This window comes from Chanos chanos, chromosome 7 (genome assembly GCF_902362185.1).
Source record: "Chanos chanos chromosome 7, fChaCha1.1, whole genome shotgun sequence".
Lineage (NCBI taxonomy): Eukaryota > Metazoa > Chordata > Actinopteri > Gonorynchiformes > Chanidae > Chanos > Chanos chanos.
In genome coordinates, this window is record NC_044501.1 from 30,721,692 (window position 1) to 30,740,489 (window position 18,798).

The following is an 18,798-nucleotide window of genomic DNA, read 5'->3' on the forward strand; positions in this document are numbered from 1 at the left end:
TAAGTCATAACTATTGAAAGAGATTGGCTGGCTGGTTGAGTCATTATTTAGTGGAGAGGTCGGAAAAGGTGATACTCACCAAACCATGCTTGCTGATCTCCCTGAACCTCAATAGCCAATCCAAAGTCAGCCAGTTTCACCGCCGCTCCCTTGAGTTTGCTGGCTAGAAGAAGATTTTCTGGCTTTGTGCCCAGAGACAAGAGAGGGTGGAAAAATTAAACTCTAATCTACACGAAAACACGTTATGGGTGATATGTGTACATGTACATGTAAATTGTTTGGTCTGAGGTAGATCAGATACCATGAACGGTAAAAAAAAAAAAAAAAAAGTTCAGTTGTTCATGATTTTGAGGGCCAGCAATCAGGTTTGGTTACTTTTTTCAGGCTGTGCACAGTCATGGACCTTAAAGAGCCAAAGATTTACCAAGCCTCCCGGCAAACATCTGGCCACTTCGGGACAAAACGAACATTAAATTAAGGATGGTGTTCATTTTTAGCTCATCATTAGAACGAAAAACAGTTGCACGACCACATCACATTTGTAACATGAACAAAAACAAACACCATCTGGGTAAATGGATAATGATGTAACTACGTCAAGTGATTGGGCTTTAATTTGTGATCAACTTAATTTGCAGTTTTATTTTGAAGAAAGTGGACACTCTTCAGCTACAAAGTGCTTGGTGCTTTGTTGTTTCAAAAACAAAAACAAAAACAAAACAGGCACCTTTGGTTGGTTGACCTATATAATAATATTCTGGCAAGGCACAGACTTTGGTACAGGTGTCCATGGCTCCTCATGCAGAACCCATGTATGGTGGGAGGAGAACCTCCACTTAAGGCATTGAGTGTTCGACCAATGGGCTCAGTTTTTGCACACACTTAAAGATAATTTATGACAGGTCTTGTCTACAACGCCACAGATCAATGGCTTGGTTTCAGTATAAATTCTGGACACTGAATATACTGTGTTAATGATGGCAAATATTCGTGTGGGAAAAAATGGAATAAATTCATAGAGCAAAACTGCATGAAATGTGTGATGCAAAGGCCCATTGGTGAGTATAAAAACGACTGAATTAGTCTGGTTACACTTCACTTGAATATCTCTCCCATATAAGACATACAGCATTTGTGTACTAATTAACTGTTTATATGAAGTGCACTGGCAAAAACTACATAAATATTTACTGTTTTGGAATATTTAGAATTACTGAGAGCATCACGAGGATGTTGGATGTGGTGAAATATGATGTCGGGTCATGGGAAATTAAACAAACCCAAAACCATGTTGTACGACTTCCATGAAAGGAGCAGTCACGTGAAGTGTAACGTATGGTTGTCATATCTTACAATTATTACAAAAAAAAACAAAAACAAAAAAAACATATTATCATCAAAACATCAGATTAAAGATTTTTTTTTAATCAAATATAGGATAATCAGGTCTGTTTGTCATGGTGCAGTTAGTTGATCTCAATGCTCATTCTATGATTCGTGCAGAGAACAGGGCTATCATGCTAAAGGGGAGTGTGCAATAAACATTCCCATGCAGCCATTGCCTTTTATGCAACCCCCATCCCCCCCCCCCCCCCCCCCACCCCACCCCTCTGGTCCTTAAACATCATTTGTCTTTGTAAAACAGTAATTTCCTCAATTTAGTCCCTATATCCCATAAACTCTTCATGAGATTCCCTCTCTGACGCTGGAGGGAACAATCTAGAGAGAGGGAGAGAGAGAGAGCAGGAAAATGAGAAAACAAAGAAGCTCAAAAGAAGCAAACAGTTTGCAGACAGGAAGGGAGGGAGAGAGAGAGAGAGAGGGAGAGATAGAGAGAAAGAATGAAAGAATGTGCTGCACAGTCGATGTTGTGTATATGGCCGCGGCCTAACGTTGTATTAGAAGCGTAACAGATCACCTTACTCGTGATTAGGCCTTCTTCATTTTACAGTAAAAGTAAAAGAAAACTGAACCAATTCAGAGCTGTCGTTTTTCTTTCTTTTTAAAGACATACAAATCTGACACAAACAGAACAAATTTAGTACGAACAGTATAATGATACAACGTCAAACTTCTTCAAAAAATCAGAATCAAGCTATAAAATGAGTGTTAGAAAAGTAAGCTGGTGCGACAGTTGTTTAAAGGCTCTTCTCCATGACAGTGAGTGAAAGGAGTCTACACATGACTATCTCTTCATCAAGAAAATTCGAGAGTCGTAAATGACCGCAAAACCGGAGTACGATTTAGGCAAAGTAGGTGATTTGAATGTGGCGGGAGGGGCCTCAGTTTTGGTGCTGTCCCTTGAGCGCTGACGTTTGGTCAGAAAAAGAAACGCACGACCGCAAAACGATGGCCGAACGCGCTGACCTTTTTCAGATCAATGCACGGCCACTCCAGAAAAGCAACACAAGAAAAAGGAGCTCCCGTCTTGAGAGGCCTAGAGATTAGACCTGATTCAGTCGTTTATGTGGATTCATATATTCCAACATAATATTATTTAAGGGCTGAGTAAAGACAAGCTGTGTTTTGTTGTTATTTTAAATGATTATTCAGTCGACGTGGTCATAGCACAGTTAAAGTATATGTGCTCTGCATGATAAGCATGGTGCGTATGTTCTTGCAGTGAAAATAAAAAGAGGTGTATCTGCTTCAAATTATAATTATTGTTATTCCTGTTGAACAAAGCACAATCAGTCCTTAATGTTCTGTACGAACACTAAGCGTTCCCTGTGATTTGGCATCACATTCAGAAAAAAAAAAAGAGCTTCCAATTCAGCTCGTTGACAAAAGCTGAAGTGGAAAAAAAAAAATCCGTGGTTCACTACATGTTACGTGAACCCAGCTGAGGACCATAGTACTGCGGGTTTCAGTTTTTGTACAAAAAACGTTACTACATTATGTTGCATAAATGATTAGAGTACTGTCCCTAAAACAATACTTTTTTCAGTATGGAAGCTCTCACTTAAATAACAGAAGTAAAGGGAGAGAAAGACCTCCCTTGGGAAGCCCATGGCAAAGTGAAAAATCCCCTTTCCTTCTGTGAATAAAGAATTTCACTAACCGCTCTTGTGCTTTCAGTGTGAAATAAGTATGGAGACATACCCCCTGGTTCTCTTTAGCAGACAAAAAGATCCTTAAAGAGGTAAACAAGTGCAGCAAACTGGTCTTCTAAGACGGCTGCACTCCCACATCACACAATTAGCTGTGATTATCTGCTTTTTATTGCTTCTCTAATTTCATTCCACAAGTTTTTTGTGTGTAGGGGTGGGGTGGGGGGGGGGGGGGGGGGTGGTGGGGGGTTATGACCTCCTCATCTTTAACATATCAGCTAGGTTTTTTTCTTTTTGGGTTTTTTCTGTTGAAGCCAAAATGTATATAAACATTGTAATTGCAATCTTTACCTGTGATTTATAATCTGTTGCTCAGCGGATATGTAATCTGTTTCAGGTATTACTGAGAGGATTAAATGAACAGCTTAATTTACCTTGACTTACAGATGCTGCGCAGCTCAGCATGGTCCAGTGTTTATCTAACAAACCTGCTCTGCTTCTGTGGGCCTCAGTTTAGCCACTATTACCAATAATAACCCTCAATTACTCTAAATAGTCTGACACCCAGTATTTTGATTTTTATTTTTTTCAGCAACGTCTCTCTCTCTCTCTCTCTCTCTCCAGACATAAAGAGAAGACCGGTTGGAGAAAGGGTTGACTGTATCATCAGCCAATCACAGACATTTCCAAACCCTTCACTTATTCTCCCACAAACAGAAAATGGACAGAATCAGTGATTAGAGAAGCTGGGCGGAAGAGAGAGAGAGAGCGGTAGATAGAGAGAGAGAAAGGGAAAGAGGGAAAAAGGGAGCGAGAGAAGGAAAGAAAGAAAGGATGTGGAAAGAAGGAGTCAGACTTAGAGGAGAAAGAGATAGAACATATGAGGAAAACAGTGTGGGTGTTTAAACAAGGAAAATGCTGAAGGGGAAAAAAAAGAGGAGAAATTAGAGAAGTGTGAAGGGATTCTGATTTTCCGTTTCGGTTTTTCAGTTTCATTGCTGTCAGCGACGAACCCATTTAAAGAGATATCCACTCATTAATAGGAGAGATAGGATGGGAGAAGTTAAGAAGAAAGTCTGAACTGTCTTACTGCCTAGTCTAACTGTAAATTAGGACAAACTATTCCTACCCATAAACCCTGTCAAATATGACTGGGATACTTAAGGAATCCAGCTGGTGAACAGTCTGTCAACGTCCTGAAATGGTTCTGAAAATAGGTGCCACAACGTCTGTCTAGCTTCATGCATTAACTATTTTGGCGAATCCTGAAACAAAGCTCCTTTTCACAAGATCTCTCTCTCTCTTTTTTTTTTTTGTTTGTTGAATTGTCCTTATTTGCTTTGTTTTTTGTGAGTGCCCCAGCTTTCCATGGTAACAGTGAGGTAATGGCCAATCACAAGTCAGACTGGGGTGGGGTGAATGCAAAAGCTGGGCTGATTATTCCAGGGGTTAACACAAGCCCCTGGGTGCACCTGGCTCATTTGATTAGCAAATTAGCGCCCAGCATAGCTTTTCTCATTCATAGTTCGTTTGGGGGGGATGGGAATTACAGTGTCCAACAGACCACACTTTATTTTAGCACCACTTTATCACTACACCGAACATTGTAGAGCCATAACTGATATTGTTGTTGTTTTTTTTTAAGTCTTCAAATCACTGTTTACATACTTCAGAATCAGCACCGTTCAAAATCAACAGAACCGAGCGATTCCTTGTACGTCACAGTAAGCGATGCAGACCACAGACGTTTTCTTTGGGATTTTCAACGGAACTACGTTCTCCTTTTGTGTCTGCGCAGACCAAACCGAGCTTATCCTAAAAGTTTATCGGTATCTATTCGCGGATACGAGTCTGTTTACTCCATATCAGAGTCAACATCACAGAGGAACTGGCGGTGATAAATACAATCGTCCATGCCGGCCATTCACGCATCTATGATGCTTGGTGCTAATAAGCGTAACAGACTCCCCCCTCCTGCGGGCCATTTTTAGAAAAAAAAAAAAATAATAATTCTGTGACTACACTCTTTGTTGGTCTCATATGCCTGAATTGTTTCTTTGGTAAAAAAAAAAAAGGATAGATAAAGATAGATAGTGAAAAGTTACAAATGCTGCATGTAAACCATTTTTTGTGTAGAGGAGAGGAGAAAGGGTGAAGGAGGGGAAGGAGAAAGAAAGGGAGAAGGAAAAGAAAGAATAAGGGCTGTTTTTTTTTTTTTTGGGACACCCCCCCAGCATCTCTACTCACCTTCAGGTCGCGATGGACCACACCCATCTGGTGGCAGTGAAGCACGGCCTCTAGGATCTGCTGAATGCAATGACTGCATGCAAACACCAGGGGGCGTGGGTTAGTGACAAGCTCACACTCACTGTCTGTGCATTCGCATTGAGACTTGGGGTAGGAGCTTCACCAGAAAGCGGTGATGATGTTTAGTGAGACAGAGGAACGCAAGCCGCGTTCACCTCTAAGACGATAATTAAGAATGACTGGTTGTGTTCAGTCCAAAACCATTTAGATCTAAAAGAGAATTACGCAAATTAATTAATGATGGGGGCATGTGTGTGTGTGCGTGTGTGTGTGTGTATGTTGGGGGTGGAGGGGTATTTTATAAAAGGAACATTGATTTGAGAGTATTTGGAGGATTTTATTAGTATAATTATATTGATAATATGTATTTGCTTTTTTTGAATATGCAGTCAAATTACCGAATGCACCACTTGGGAAATTTTGAACTCAGAAGAACGACTAATGCACATCTGCTTTTCGTTATCTGTTAGAGGGCTCTATATACATCATCACCATCTACTGCTATCTGCTCCCCCACATCTCAAACCAGAAGTGGTGTTTGCTCCAGGTTCAGCCATGAACTTGACCCAGTGAGGAGGCGAGGGGAGCTTCGTCTTCCCTGCGGTCCCGTTGGAACAGGGAACAGGAGAGCCTACGCTCCCCAAAACACCTCCCCTCTGGTCGTTGAGGCTCACGGCCGTTGTGTCGAACGAGAATCAAAGATGCTACATGCACATCGCCTTGGCTTTTGAGGGGGAGTGAGTGCTGTTATACACCCCCACACACACACGCACACATCTCCCTCCCAGGCTCTAACAGGGGGGACCTGTCTGAGTGGCAGGGAGAGGGGAGTTGACAGGGTGCAGTGGAGGTTTAAGGGAATCTATGGTAAGGGAGATGGTTGGTTGTTGTTAATCGGTTTTGGGCGTTGGAGGGGAGGGGAGTGGTTCTATACCAGTGTACTAACCTTTAGATCCCTGTGAACTATGCCATTTTGATGACAATGATTTACACTTTCTAGAATCTGCTGTATGCAATGACTGCGGAGGAGAGAGACGAAAGAGTGGGAAGCCAAAAAAAAAAAGAGGAAGAAAAGAAAAACAAAAGGAAGAGGAAAAGGAGAACACTTCAACAGACACATCAGAAAATGACACAAACATACAAATAAAACAACATATCCAAGCAAAAAAAAAAAAAAATAGAGGAAAAAGAAACTAACCAGAGAAGAAGACAAAAAGTAAAATAAACACACTGCTAACGGACAAGGAAGGCAGCCTTTTTTTTTTTTTGGCGTTTTAATTCCAGAGCCAGTCAGAAAATGTCAGCTTGTAGCGATTCATATTAAATGTCCTTATTTGCATTATTTATATGATACAGACATTACACAGAAAGAGAATAAACAAAACGGATAAGACCTCAAGACAGGTCACCTCAGTAGAAGGCAGCAGAGCATGGAAGACATGATATCAAACCCTATCAAATCTATTACGAGTTGACACATCTATGCAGAGCAGAAGAGTCTCCAAAAAAGAAAAGAAAAGAGAAAAGAAAAGCACAGAAAGCACAGATTGCAAAATTAGATCTAATAATAATCTAAACTGTACAGCAGAGACACATTAACTTCTGTCTGTTCACGCATAGTTTCAAAGGACAAAAAAAAATGCATGCATCACGAAGTTGCAAAGCGTGATCCATCAGAGAAGCTAAAAATATTCATTATTTTAAAATATTCATTATTATTCATTATTGAAACACTAGTTGAATTTGTATGTCTGTTCTGACTGAAACGGCAAATGACGTCAATTCTTGAATCTAAGTCAGTAATATCTTCTCACTAATTTAAGATAGGAACAAGATAAGCGATGACTTACAGCAATATGTTAAGTCAAATCGGTTTTGTCAACATGAAAACTGCTGTTCTCGGGGGCACTGACCTTGCGTCGGCTTCACTGTAGTACTCTCTGGCGACAATGTCTTCGAACAGTTCCCCTCCAGTAACTCTGTGTGTGTCAGAGGGAAAAGAAATGAACAAGTTGAGCTCCACTCATGAAGCTGTGAAGGTTACTATTTGTTGTTTAGGCTTTCTAATGGATGAGACATTTTTGTCAGTTTGATTGAAAGAGCATGCGAACTTGAAGGGGGAAAATGAGTGCCAACCCCCCCCCCCCCCCCCCCCCCCTCCCTCTTGTGTTTTACTGTTGAAGAATCCACAGTATAACAGCCAGATAACGCAGATAACAGATAATGTTACCATCTTTGCTATGACTCAGGTTTCTCATGATAGACTACTTTCTGGTCATGTCAACTAAAATGCCAGAAAGAAAAATCATATTTACACCTAAAAAAAAAAAAAAAAAAGACCGTGGATGAAATGTTCCTGCTCCTTCTCCTGCACAGTACACACGCAGGTCGTTTGGCAGCCACTGCGATGCTTATGCTAAACGTTTTGCGTTTTTGACCAAAGACACAGAGGGAAATAAAAAATGCATAACCAGCTTTGCCACAAAGCCACGGTGTGTCAGCCACTAGAGGATACAGAGTGGTTATTGTAAATAGGTGTGTCTGTGCGTCACAGTTTTTTGAAGGAATACTGTGAAAGAATGCATTCTCAAACCAAAAACGCCAAATAATCAGGGCACAGGCACATGAGGGACTGGAACATTTCAACGGACAACAGCCAACAAAGACTGTTGTGTTTGGGCCCTGCTCTGGAGGCGGCAGTGCTGTGTTAACACACATACGCAGGCATGCATGCACACACTCACAGACCTACACACACACACACACACACACACACACACACACTTTATGCTGTAGTTACCAGCAAAATTGCATCAGGAAACACTCCATTTTGTGGCTTGGAAAGACAGTGTGCCCATTATAGTGAAAATGAGTAAGCACTGAGAATTACTCTATATGATTCACTGTCCACTGTTTGACTTGCCTGTTGTCTTTCATAAATGCTTAATTCTTAAAGCCCTAAAACCATTTCTTTTCCTCGTTTACACTGTCAAACAAGATCTGAAAAAATTTTAACACTAAGGTTTCAAATTTCAGATTTTAGGATGGTGCTCAGATTTTAGAATGTGGTGTTTGGAACACAAGCTCAGAAACTTCTAGAAAGGATCATACATAAGATGCTGATGATTCATGATTACAAATCTAACTGTGACCTAATAAAAAACCCAATTAAATGTAGACAGTGGCTGCTTCTAGCGAAAACATTTTTTTTATCAATTTGATTTGCAGTCCATTAGACTCCTATTATTTTTATTTAGCCAGACGTCTAATTTGAGAGAAAGCTGCCTAGCCTGAAATGTAACAAGCAATAGTTTAATGCTTTTCGGAAACAGTGACTGTCCATTTCAGTGTACATTAAAAAAAATAAAAAATACTCCATTATATTCTCAGATGACATAACACACTTGCAACATTACAGAATAACAAGTCCCAAAACATTTAATTGAGAGAGAGAGAGAGAAAAAAAGACAACTGTTTGCACAGTTGAAAAGACAGACAGCGAGACAGGAAGAGGGGGACAAAGAGAAGTAAAATGAAATACCACTGAAACCATAGACAATAATATTCATATCTAAATCAAAGGCAAAATATGAATGACAGTATGCAGATTATTGGACATGATGACAGACTACAGGATATTGTGTGTTTTGTTCTGAAAGAGAGTGTATGAATTGCAGTGCCAACAAAAAAGCCACAATTACTGTCAACTTGAAGTCTGGATTAAAGCGGTAGAAAACAAAAGCCCTGCTGTCGCTTGGAGTGATTTCAAATCATTTTTAGGAAGAATGTTTTGTTCAAAGGACAGAAGAAAGCAAAGTTCAGATGAGGAATTCTGATAGATGTACAACTTTCCAGTATCAGTTGATTCCATTCAAAGCACGAGATATGGAAGGTATTTAGAAATCGTCTGAGCATCAATAAATTGATCGACCAGGCCACTGATTAAACTCTTGTACAAAATGTCTTGAGTTGCAGGACATATGTGTTTCGCTACGCTAACACTTGGAGCTGGCACTTGCTTTTTACTGAGAGAGCAAAAAATCTTCATCGTGACTGATATGATTTCAGAGATACAAATGTTTCACAAAAAAACTGTTACTGCTCTACTCAGGTTTTTTGTCGATGAAAAACAAAAAAAGGGAAGGCTAGCGGCTGACTGCTTGTCTACGTGGAGAAATCCATTGAACACCAAAGGTGGCGAGCCCTCCCTTTCGCCGAATGAATGAAAAAGACGCACAGAACCAGCGTAAACGCGGGGCAATAAATGAATTAAGATCAGGTTGTTAAAAGTCTGAAGTAGTAAAAATGCTAGAGGGCTAGCCGGTGGCCTTTCCAGTAGACACAGAGGGAAGGAATGAGTGAAAAGTGAAAGGACAAAAAAAAAAAAGAAAAAAAAAAAAAGGGGGAAAGACACTAGAGGCTTGGCCTCAGGCCCTCAGTGTACAGCCACCCAGCTCTTCTCTCTCTCACACCAGAGCCGTGACTCACCAGAATGCATATGGCCCTCTTCATCGTCTCAGTCCACGCTAACTCTCTCCTGCTCCAGAAAGTCTCCTCACTCATGCTTTCACTACTCACATCATACTTCAGCACTCCGGCCCATCTTCCTACTCTTTTCTTTTCTTTTTTTTTTTTTTTGTAACCGGTATTGCTAGGATTTTACAAAGGCACAGTGGGAAGCTGATCTCATTATCCTCCATCACTATGCATTCATTTGTATTCATTGTGTGAGTGAGTATGTGTGTGTGTGTGTGAGTGCGAAATATTTGAATATTCGTTAAAATGTCTGAATATATGCATGTTGGTTATATCATGACAGTTTTAACGAGGGTGACCTTAAGGCACGTCTAGTACAGCATCGCTAATGCTGTCGTGCACGCAAGAATACCGTGCCGCTTCATATGATATCTTCAGAGATATTCAAAGCGAGAGCAGCAGACTGGATAAAGCAGACTAAATAAAGCACTGAGAGGTGGGTAAAACTACCAGGTGAACAGATGTTTAGAGAGGGAGGAAGTGAACATGCACATCTGGACCAGTTAGTTTCCCTCCTAGACACGCATACACGCTCTGCGAGACACACGAGAGGAGCAGATGCCCTGACAGTGGAAATGTAATTAGAGCAAGCATGCACACTCGTGCCCACAAAACAATACACACACACACACACGCACACACACACACACACACACCCACACACAAGCATATTTGTGAGTTAGGGTGTATTTGTGGGTTTGTGTGTGTGCCCACACACACCCACACACACACCTACACACAAACACATACACACATACTGCTGTCTTATTAAACATTTAATCTGATTATTATTCCATTTCATTCTGAGAAAGGAGAAGCAAGCTGACAACTCTTAGTGATTTCTACAGAGTATGAAATACAGACAAGTTAATAGTTACCTCAGTACTCCCTTGTCAAATGTAAATATAGATATATTTAAACAACACATTTTTTGTATTTTGCAAACAGAAAAACTTTTCAAACAAATCCTGCTGGCTGCCTTAGTCCCCAGCTGTCTCTGCGAGCGCTAAATTCACTCTCAATTCCCCCCCCCCCAACCGTCCACCATCATTTGAGAACCCGCCAGCCGGTTCTTTCTCTAAACAATAATCACCTTCTCGTTGAGTTTCAGTGTTGGCAGCCCTCTAAAGCCATGGATCAGCAATCTTAACCATATTTACAAAGAATATTTCAATGAACCCCTCCAAATGCTATTGAGCAACCTCTTCTCCTGAATCTGTGCAGTGCCGGGGAGGTGGGTTTATTTGAACTGGTATTTCCCAACTCCAGATCTCCAGACCGCTGCACAATATGGTTAATGCGTACCATCTGCACGGCACGTTCAAGGGGCCAAGGGTTCGGTAATGAACAGATAAAATGGACCAGGTATGGTTGTGCTGGACCACGGTACCAATGTACTGCTGTGTGACTTGAGAGGGCTGGGTAATTTGAACCGGTGATTACAGGAAATGTTGAACTGTCACCCCCTCGTCGTCTCAAATAAACACGAGCATGCAGTGAGACAGTCATCCCAAGAGACAGAGACAGAGACAGAGAAGCAGCCACTTACAAATCAAAGACAAGATAATGGAACCCCTCCTCGGATATGCTGTCATGGAGTCGCACTATGAGAGAGAGAGAGAGGGAGAGAGAGAGAGAGAGAGAGAGAGAGAAAGAGAGGGAGAGAGATTAGATTCAACTTATGACATCAACAGATTCACTCTCCAACTTAGTTTAGTTAGGTTGCCATTAGTAACTCTGAGTGTGTGTGTGTGTGTGTGATGAAGAAAAAGTGTTTCACAAGCCGAGAGAGACATCAAGGCAAGAAAAACTCATCCATTACTCGAATTACATGAATTTGGACTAAATCATTCTGCCTCGAGCTTTCGATATTCCATCCATAACAAACCTCTCACTTGAATAAACCGCACATCCATCTTACTGAGGAACGGACAAACCTCTGGGTGCTGTGGTGCATTTGTCTAAATAATGCCCAATTTAAAATCATCCAGATTTACCTCAAGTCCACTGAGATAATTAATAGACTTAATTAACTAATGTCAGGGTAGTCCACCCGTTATACAGCCTAACGAGGTTTTCATGAGCATGACATAATGTTTGGCCTTATATAACAAGAAGGTCTACTGCCGTTAGACAGTGGGTGCTATTAGCACACAGTCCAATGCAATAAAACCTCTATAAAAATCTCTATTGGTTTAACCTTAGGCAGCCTGACAGGCTTTGAATGAAAACAATATTTTTATTCGTTTCTTGTAAAAATCCATTTTAGGAGGTACTGCGTGTGAGACAGCTTTTGCTGATAATTTGGTCTGTCCTTAAAATTGATATGCAGCGTTACAGGATCATTGAAATATGTGGCACATTTTTAAAGGTATACACTGTCATGCCAGAACTCTTTTCACGTCACAAAACATTATCTCACAAAGACATTACTCAATTTTAGCATGTTTTTTTTTTTTTTCTTAAACAGTTGATTCCAATTGTTTAGTAGTGTTTGAACTGCTGAGGTGGTACTGCATGCTGTTTGGCTTTAGAACTCTTCATAATTATGACACTTGGTTCTGTTTCCTTGACTACCATGATGTTATAAAGTGGCCCGACACTGTATAATGTTTATTAAGTGAGCCAGTATTAGAAACAGTACACTGTGCAAATAGTCTGACACCATCAACACCATATGCTGCTTCTATGTTAGTACACACAGAAACTGAGCATGGTTCTCTCAGTTGTGAGTTTGATTTGACTCTCTTGTTTAATTTTCCAGATCTGTCTGGGGATATGAAAGAACAGTATGAGAATGTTTCTATTTCTGTAATATGACCTTTGTGAGTCTTTCTCAAGACTGAGCGAAAAGCTGAATTCTCATATTGGAGGAGGAGAGGGGAGATCGTTAGGACGGCCTGATTGAGAGACGGTGCACGCCAGATAAAACGATTCCCTCTGTAGTCTCACAGAGGAATGAGATAGCTTGACCTTTTCTATTGGAGGTGCTTGATGCAGAGAGAAAGAAAGAGAGAGAGAAAGAGAGAGAGAGAGAGAGAGAGAGAGAGAGAGAGAGAGAGAGAGGAATTCCCTCTGTATGAATTTCTGAAACATCTCCTGTCTGCAACACACCTCATTGCCCTCTCTCGTTGCTATGGTAACTGTGGAGCAGCAGGCTTTCCCAAAGATGGCCCTCTGTAGTTTTGATGTGTTAATGATTATCACAGTACAAATGGACCATATCAGTTATAACAGAAAAATTGTGTAGAACAATGTATGACTGAAAATAATCTTTTAATAAGTCTTTTCACTAAGTATTGATAAAAGCTTCATCAGAAAAAAAATGTGACTTCTTTTTGGTGCAAAATTGGTCTTTAAGCATCACAGAATCTGTGCAAGGTTTTGAATTTGATTCTCGCTGTTGGTTTTCTTTGGGGTTTCATATACTGGAAAATGAAAGCTTTTTACATATTTTTATAACCTCAAATAAAAACCACCCAAAACATCATTTTGAACCACCCTTCAATATATCATTCAAATAAAACCTTCAGCTGTTTGCCAATAAAACTAAAACGATGTGGCACTAACTAAACCTCACAGTGCACAACACCCTACATCCCACACCTCCATTTCTCATGTTCTTGTTTTTTCTTTTTTTTTTCCCCTGCGACGTGCCTTTAAGTAATCATGTGTGTTAACACCAGTGTGTATCAAACAACAACAGAACGGGTCAAAACCCATGCCCAGAACCACCTCCGGACTCATTTTTCTTGAAAGATGAGATGTGGAGGAAAAAAAAAAAAAAACCAGAGAAAAAAAAAATCCCTTCCAGCAAAAAAAACACACATTTCAGTGTGAAGCTATGCCATTAGAGCGGCTTTAATTACAGAGAGCGGTCGCCCACACTCCTGCGGCTGCCTCGGAGGCTGGTGTAGGTGGGCACTGGCTCCATTGTCGTTGCTTCAGTGTACTTTCTGCTTGTGCGATGGCAGATTTGGGATTTTCAGGGTTTTTTTTTGTTTGTTTCCCCCATCCCCCTACCCCCGCCCATCAAGTTTCCTAATCTTAATAACTATCGTTTAATAAACGCTCCCACTGAGCGAGATAACCAATCATGACGTGTCTACTCCAGTGTGCAGTCGCCTCTGTTGGGATTTTGGTTGGTAAACTGGCTGGCTCCACCCTCGTTTTCAGAAAACTCGCTTCACAATTCTGAGTCTTTTCCAGTTTATTTCAAACTTAGATTATTTCAAATACGGTTGTGGTGTGTCAACTGGTAGTTGGGCGGATGTTTTGCCGAATGAGTGAGCTCGTGCAAGTTCTCTCCCCCCCCCACCCCCCCCTCCAAAAAAACAAGGTGAAATTTAAGAAGGCAAGTGACAGATATTGAGGTAGGAAAGTAACAAAGCTGTAGCTTTCCTGCTTCTAGTTTTCTTTTTTTTTTCTGCTCTTGCATAACGTGCTAGCGCATCACAGTAGCGTTGGTGGAGTACCTGAAGTGCTTTGGGATCATAGCTATGTTCAGAGTGGAGGCGAAAGCTCCTCTTTTGAGGTGATTCTTCTTTTTTTTTCAGTTTTTTCACAAAGAAACAATGTTTCTGCTAAGGAATCATGTATTCAGCCTTTCTCTATTTACTTTATTTCTCAGAAATTCTCAAGGTAAATATGTTTGTGCAAAAGAGAGAAGTCTTAGCAATAACTTTTAGATGAGAAGGGAAAGTAAGTGTGTGGCAGTTAGTGAGTTCTAATGAGGAGGTGGTATTAATATCACAATATATAGATTTCATATGTGTTTAACTGATCGTGTAAATTGTTCTGATTATTAGAATCAAGTAATACGTTATTATTACAAGAGCATAAATTCATGGTCGACTAAGATCAGGGTTAGAGGGTTACGGTATAGATGAAGCAATAGCATGATGGTTAGTTGCTGATATGGTTTAGGGATTTTTTTTTCATTGACAGGAAATGAGGATGAACTTGTGTTCAGTGTCAGATATGTTGGTGTCGATGGTGGAGATTTACCGATGTTGGGGTGCTTGAGAAGACGACAGATCCTGGCCTCTCTCTCCAGTTTCTGGTGATCTGTGTGGCAGGAGAAAGGGACAGAGAGCAATGTAAGTGTTTTTTGAATAAACAAAGTGCATTCCATTGTCACACAATTCAGGATCAAAATGCCCAAATGCAAACAAACAAACAAACCTAAAAAAACAATGGTTTATGACTCGATACAGACCATTTCAAGGACTTACGGGGCACCCTTCTGAAAACTGTACTCAGTTAACTTTGATTTTACGATTACAGTGGCTTCACTGACTGAGGAAACCCTACATTTTAATGCTTTTCTTACTGACTTATTGAGTTTCCTCACGACACAGAGTCTGAAAATGAGTAAGATCTTAACTTTTGTCCCGCAAAAAGAACGTGTTGAAGAACACACACACACACACACACACACACTAAACCTTTACGATTTCATAAGCTCACTGACGCAAAGAGAGACGACACGTCTAACCTCAACTTTCATCTAAAACCAACATGTTCTGACTCTCACAGGAAAAGTGTCTAAATGTGAGACTTAAACAACAGAGCCAGAAGAGCAGAGCAACCTTTTTTTCTTTTCTTTTTCTTTTTTTGTTCTGGTCTTTTTTTAATGTAGGGTTATTCTTTGGGGCTTCGGTGAGCCAACCAGATATACAGTTTATGTTTTGTTCTCTGATTACTGTTGAAGTACAATTCACAGTAGAAACGCAAAAGCACGTATATTACGCAACGTCAAATGCATGCATTTTACAACAAGAACAAACAACAGAAAACACGTTTTAATATTTCAAAAAACGTGCTCGTGTCTTGACAAGGTTCTTGTAGGAATTTCTCTCTCCCCCCCCCCTCCCCCATTTATTTATGGCGTTTAATAATTCAGGTCTTAGCATTAGTCATGGTTCCGTTTGAATCTCGAGATGTGTGGTCAAGTGTCACGGTACATCAGCCTGGTAAGAGAGGGAGAATGTCAAAACATGCCTGACTGAGGTCACTCAATACGACTCAGACTTTGCTGCTGGGGACAGGAACTGGTCGCGCTGTCGTCATCAGATCAAAACACAGCACTCTCGGTGCTATACCACTAGTACCGTACTAGCAGTGAAGATCAGATGCACAGAAAGACATTATGTGTCATGAGCAGAACACTGTGATGCGAATAACAACAGTGTTAGGAACAAACCTTTTGGGATTTCTCTTTTTAAAAACGCGTCTGTGAACGAGGGTAGGGTTTTTTTTTTTACTGGAAATTTTTCGGTAAATTAGCTAAAGGGCAATCTGGGAGGTTTTGTTTTTCTTTTTTTTTTCCCCTGTCAGAGAAGATCTCGAGTGAAAAAAAATTATACGCAAATGCATATACGCTCTCAACCTCAATGATACATCATAAAATTTTGATACTTTGAAAGAACTCATGCTGTTTTATTCAAGAGTTTCACATGATTCTTTTAAAACAGAGAAAACTCCCAAATGGGTTCCTTGTGTGTGAATAAGTTAAAATCCACTCTGATCAAGGAAAAGACACTCTTCCACTCAAAACTTCATGATTCATTCCTGTTCCACATCAGTCATTTAAAGTACCAAACCTGCCCTGACAGGACAAACCGAAAATGTTGATAATGAGTCAGATGATTTGGGTCTAATCAATGTTTGTGTATAAAACAAACCACTTGTCTGGTACCCGCTGGTGATACTGTTTCATCATGTTTAATAACTATTATTAGAATAACACACTTGATTGGGTATAGATTGAGCAGCTGAGTTAGCAGCCAGCTGAAGGGCAGTGTGTGTTTGTGTGTGTGTGTACGTGTGTGTCCATGACTGTTGACTGATCAGGTCAACGAAAAGCTTACAATTTCTGCATGTCACGTATTACTTGTGTTTCCACAGCCAGGAGAGAGACTTTTTGTGTTCTACATTTGATTCGAGCCAACTTTTTTCTCTATCTAAAAGAGAATCTACAGGAACTCAACTACTCCCCATAAACTTTCATTTCACCATAACAATGCACTCCACAGCAACATTATTCTAATAAAATACTGTTTGTACTCTGCCCACATGAGCACTGGAGCGCTTTTCAACAAAGCTTACAGTGGATCAAGTGCTAGTCTGTGTTTTTTTTTTTTTTTGGTTCCCTTTCCGTCTTGAATTTGAATTGTTTGCCTTTGTACTGCTTCCACTGACAATTGAGAATAGAGCGCTTCCAGTGAAAACCTCTTCCAGTTAGTCCACAGGTTCCCAACAATGGGTTCAAGAACCCCCGGGGGTCAGTGGTGGTACTGCAGACGTTTTGTGAGATAGTGATGGGAACGTCAATGTCAAATTAAATTCAATTAGCTCAAATCTCAGTGGGGTACTTGAGGAAAATAATTTGGGTTGAAAGGGTTGGGCTGAGGAAAAAAAAAAAAAAGAAAAGAAAAGAAAAAAGTTTGGGATCCCCTGAGTTAGTCAAACAAATAGGGAATGAAGAGTGAGAGAATGGAGCATTGGTCGATACTAAAATCCACATCAATACTGGCCTTCATTTAGATCAATGCCTCTGAAGTCCTGCATGCATGTGTGTGAGAGATAGGAGACAGGGGACAGCAAACAACAGGTCCAGAGAGCGAGAGTGAAAGAGAGTGAGAGAGAAAGAGAGTGAGACAGAGAGAGAGAGAGAGATCCAAAGAGAGAGAGAGAGAGGGAGAGAAAGAGAAAGAGAGAGCGAGAAAGAGGGAGAGAGAAAATAAAAAGGGGATGGAAGGAAGGAATAAAAGACATGAGCCAAGTCTTGAAAATGCATTTCATGTTTCTGTAATCCTGATTTCTAATCACGTTTGATCTGGCTTTACAGTACTAAAAATCTGTGTTTTAATCCAGAGGAAACCAATCGGATGTTTCTTTGGGGTGTTCTTGACCAATCGATTGTGTTTTTACGGAGTTCTTAACCCCAGAGCTCCTATCTGATGCTCTTTTGTACAACTGTAATCCCAGACTGCTTGAATCAGATGTGATTCATCACGTTCCGTCTCTGCTCCCTCCAATAAGATCTCATTTCACAAAGCTGTAATCCCAGCTGCTCCAATCAGGTGAGATCTTACAGTGTTTCATGCAGTATCGCCGGGCGGACTCTGGCCAGCTCATCCCTGCGTGCTCCTGGTAATCTGTGACATAACAGGGATTACAGTGCTCTCTCTCTCTCTCTCCATCATCAGCCTCAGAACGCTCTCTCTCTCTCTCTCTCTCTCCATTCCCTACAGGCCTGCCTTAGCGCTATTACACAACCCCATAACAGCACGCTAAACACCATCGCTTCCCCTCTCTCACACAAAAACACACACGCACACGCACACGCACACGCACACACACACACACACACGCACACACACACACACACGCACACACACACACACACTTCCACAAAGAGACGACTTTTTGTGTGTGTGTGCTGCGTGTGTGTTTATGTGTATGAAAAGGCTGCCAAGAGAGGGAGGAGGGGGAGAGAAAGAGAGAGAGAGAAACTGAACGTGTGTGGGAGTTTGAGAAAGAGAGAGAGAGAGGATGGAGCGACAGATACTGCTCTTTTCAAAGGAGTATTCAGTTTTCACTGACAGTGTTTCAAATTCAATTCAATGCAAGCACCATTCTTCCCAAGGTGGAAAAATATGGATACATACCATAAAATGCATCCAACTGAATTTATCCTAGTATTTAACAATACAGACACCATCAAGACACTACATGCAATAATGACACAACTTCATAATTTAACACAGCCACTGTGATGAGTGATTACTGTGATTGCTGAATAAGTCTGGCTTGAGTTTTTTCTTTTTTTTTACTGACCCGACAGTTTGTAAAACTGACCGGGTGATACTGTGTCTTGTTTCCACAGAGAATCAGTTCT

At 40.7% G+C, this 18,798-nt stretch overlaps 1 protein-coding gene across 20 annotated transcripts in view; it reads right to left on the minus strand.

Moving 5' to 3' along the window:
- camk2d1 (calcium/calmodulin-dependent protein kinase (CaM kinase) II delta 1) overlaps positions 1-18,798 on the minus strand; it is a 67,680-nt gene that overhangs the window by 20,111 nt on the left and 28,771 nt on the right. For 11 of the 20 annotated variants that reach the window (XM_030780431.1, XM_030780424.1, XM_030780419.1 and 8 more), the window contains exons 3-7: positions 14,901-14,960; positions 11,443-11,497; positions 7,271-7,336; positions 5,298-5,370; positions 80-182 (exon numbers count right to left, since the gene is read on the minus strand). In XM_030780431.1, coding sequence (XP_030636291.1) covers positions 80-182; positions 5,298-5,370; positions 7,271-7,336; positions 11,443-11,497; positions 14,901-14,960 — 357 coding nt within the window. Of the gene's footprint in view, positions 1-79; positions 183-5,297; positions 5,371-6,303; positions 6,377-7,270; positions 7,337-11,442; positions 11,498-14,900; positions 14,961-18,798 lie in introns of all 20 variants that reach the window. The other 9 variants (XM_030780429.1, XM_030780428.1, XM_030780422.1 and 6 more) reach the window with 1 other exon arrangement.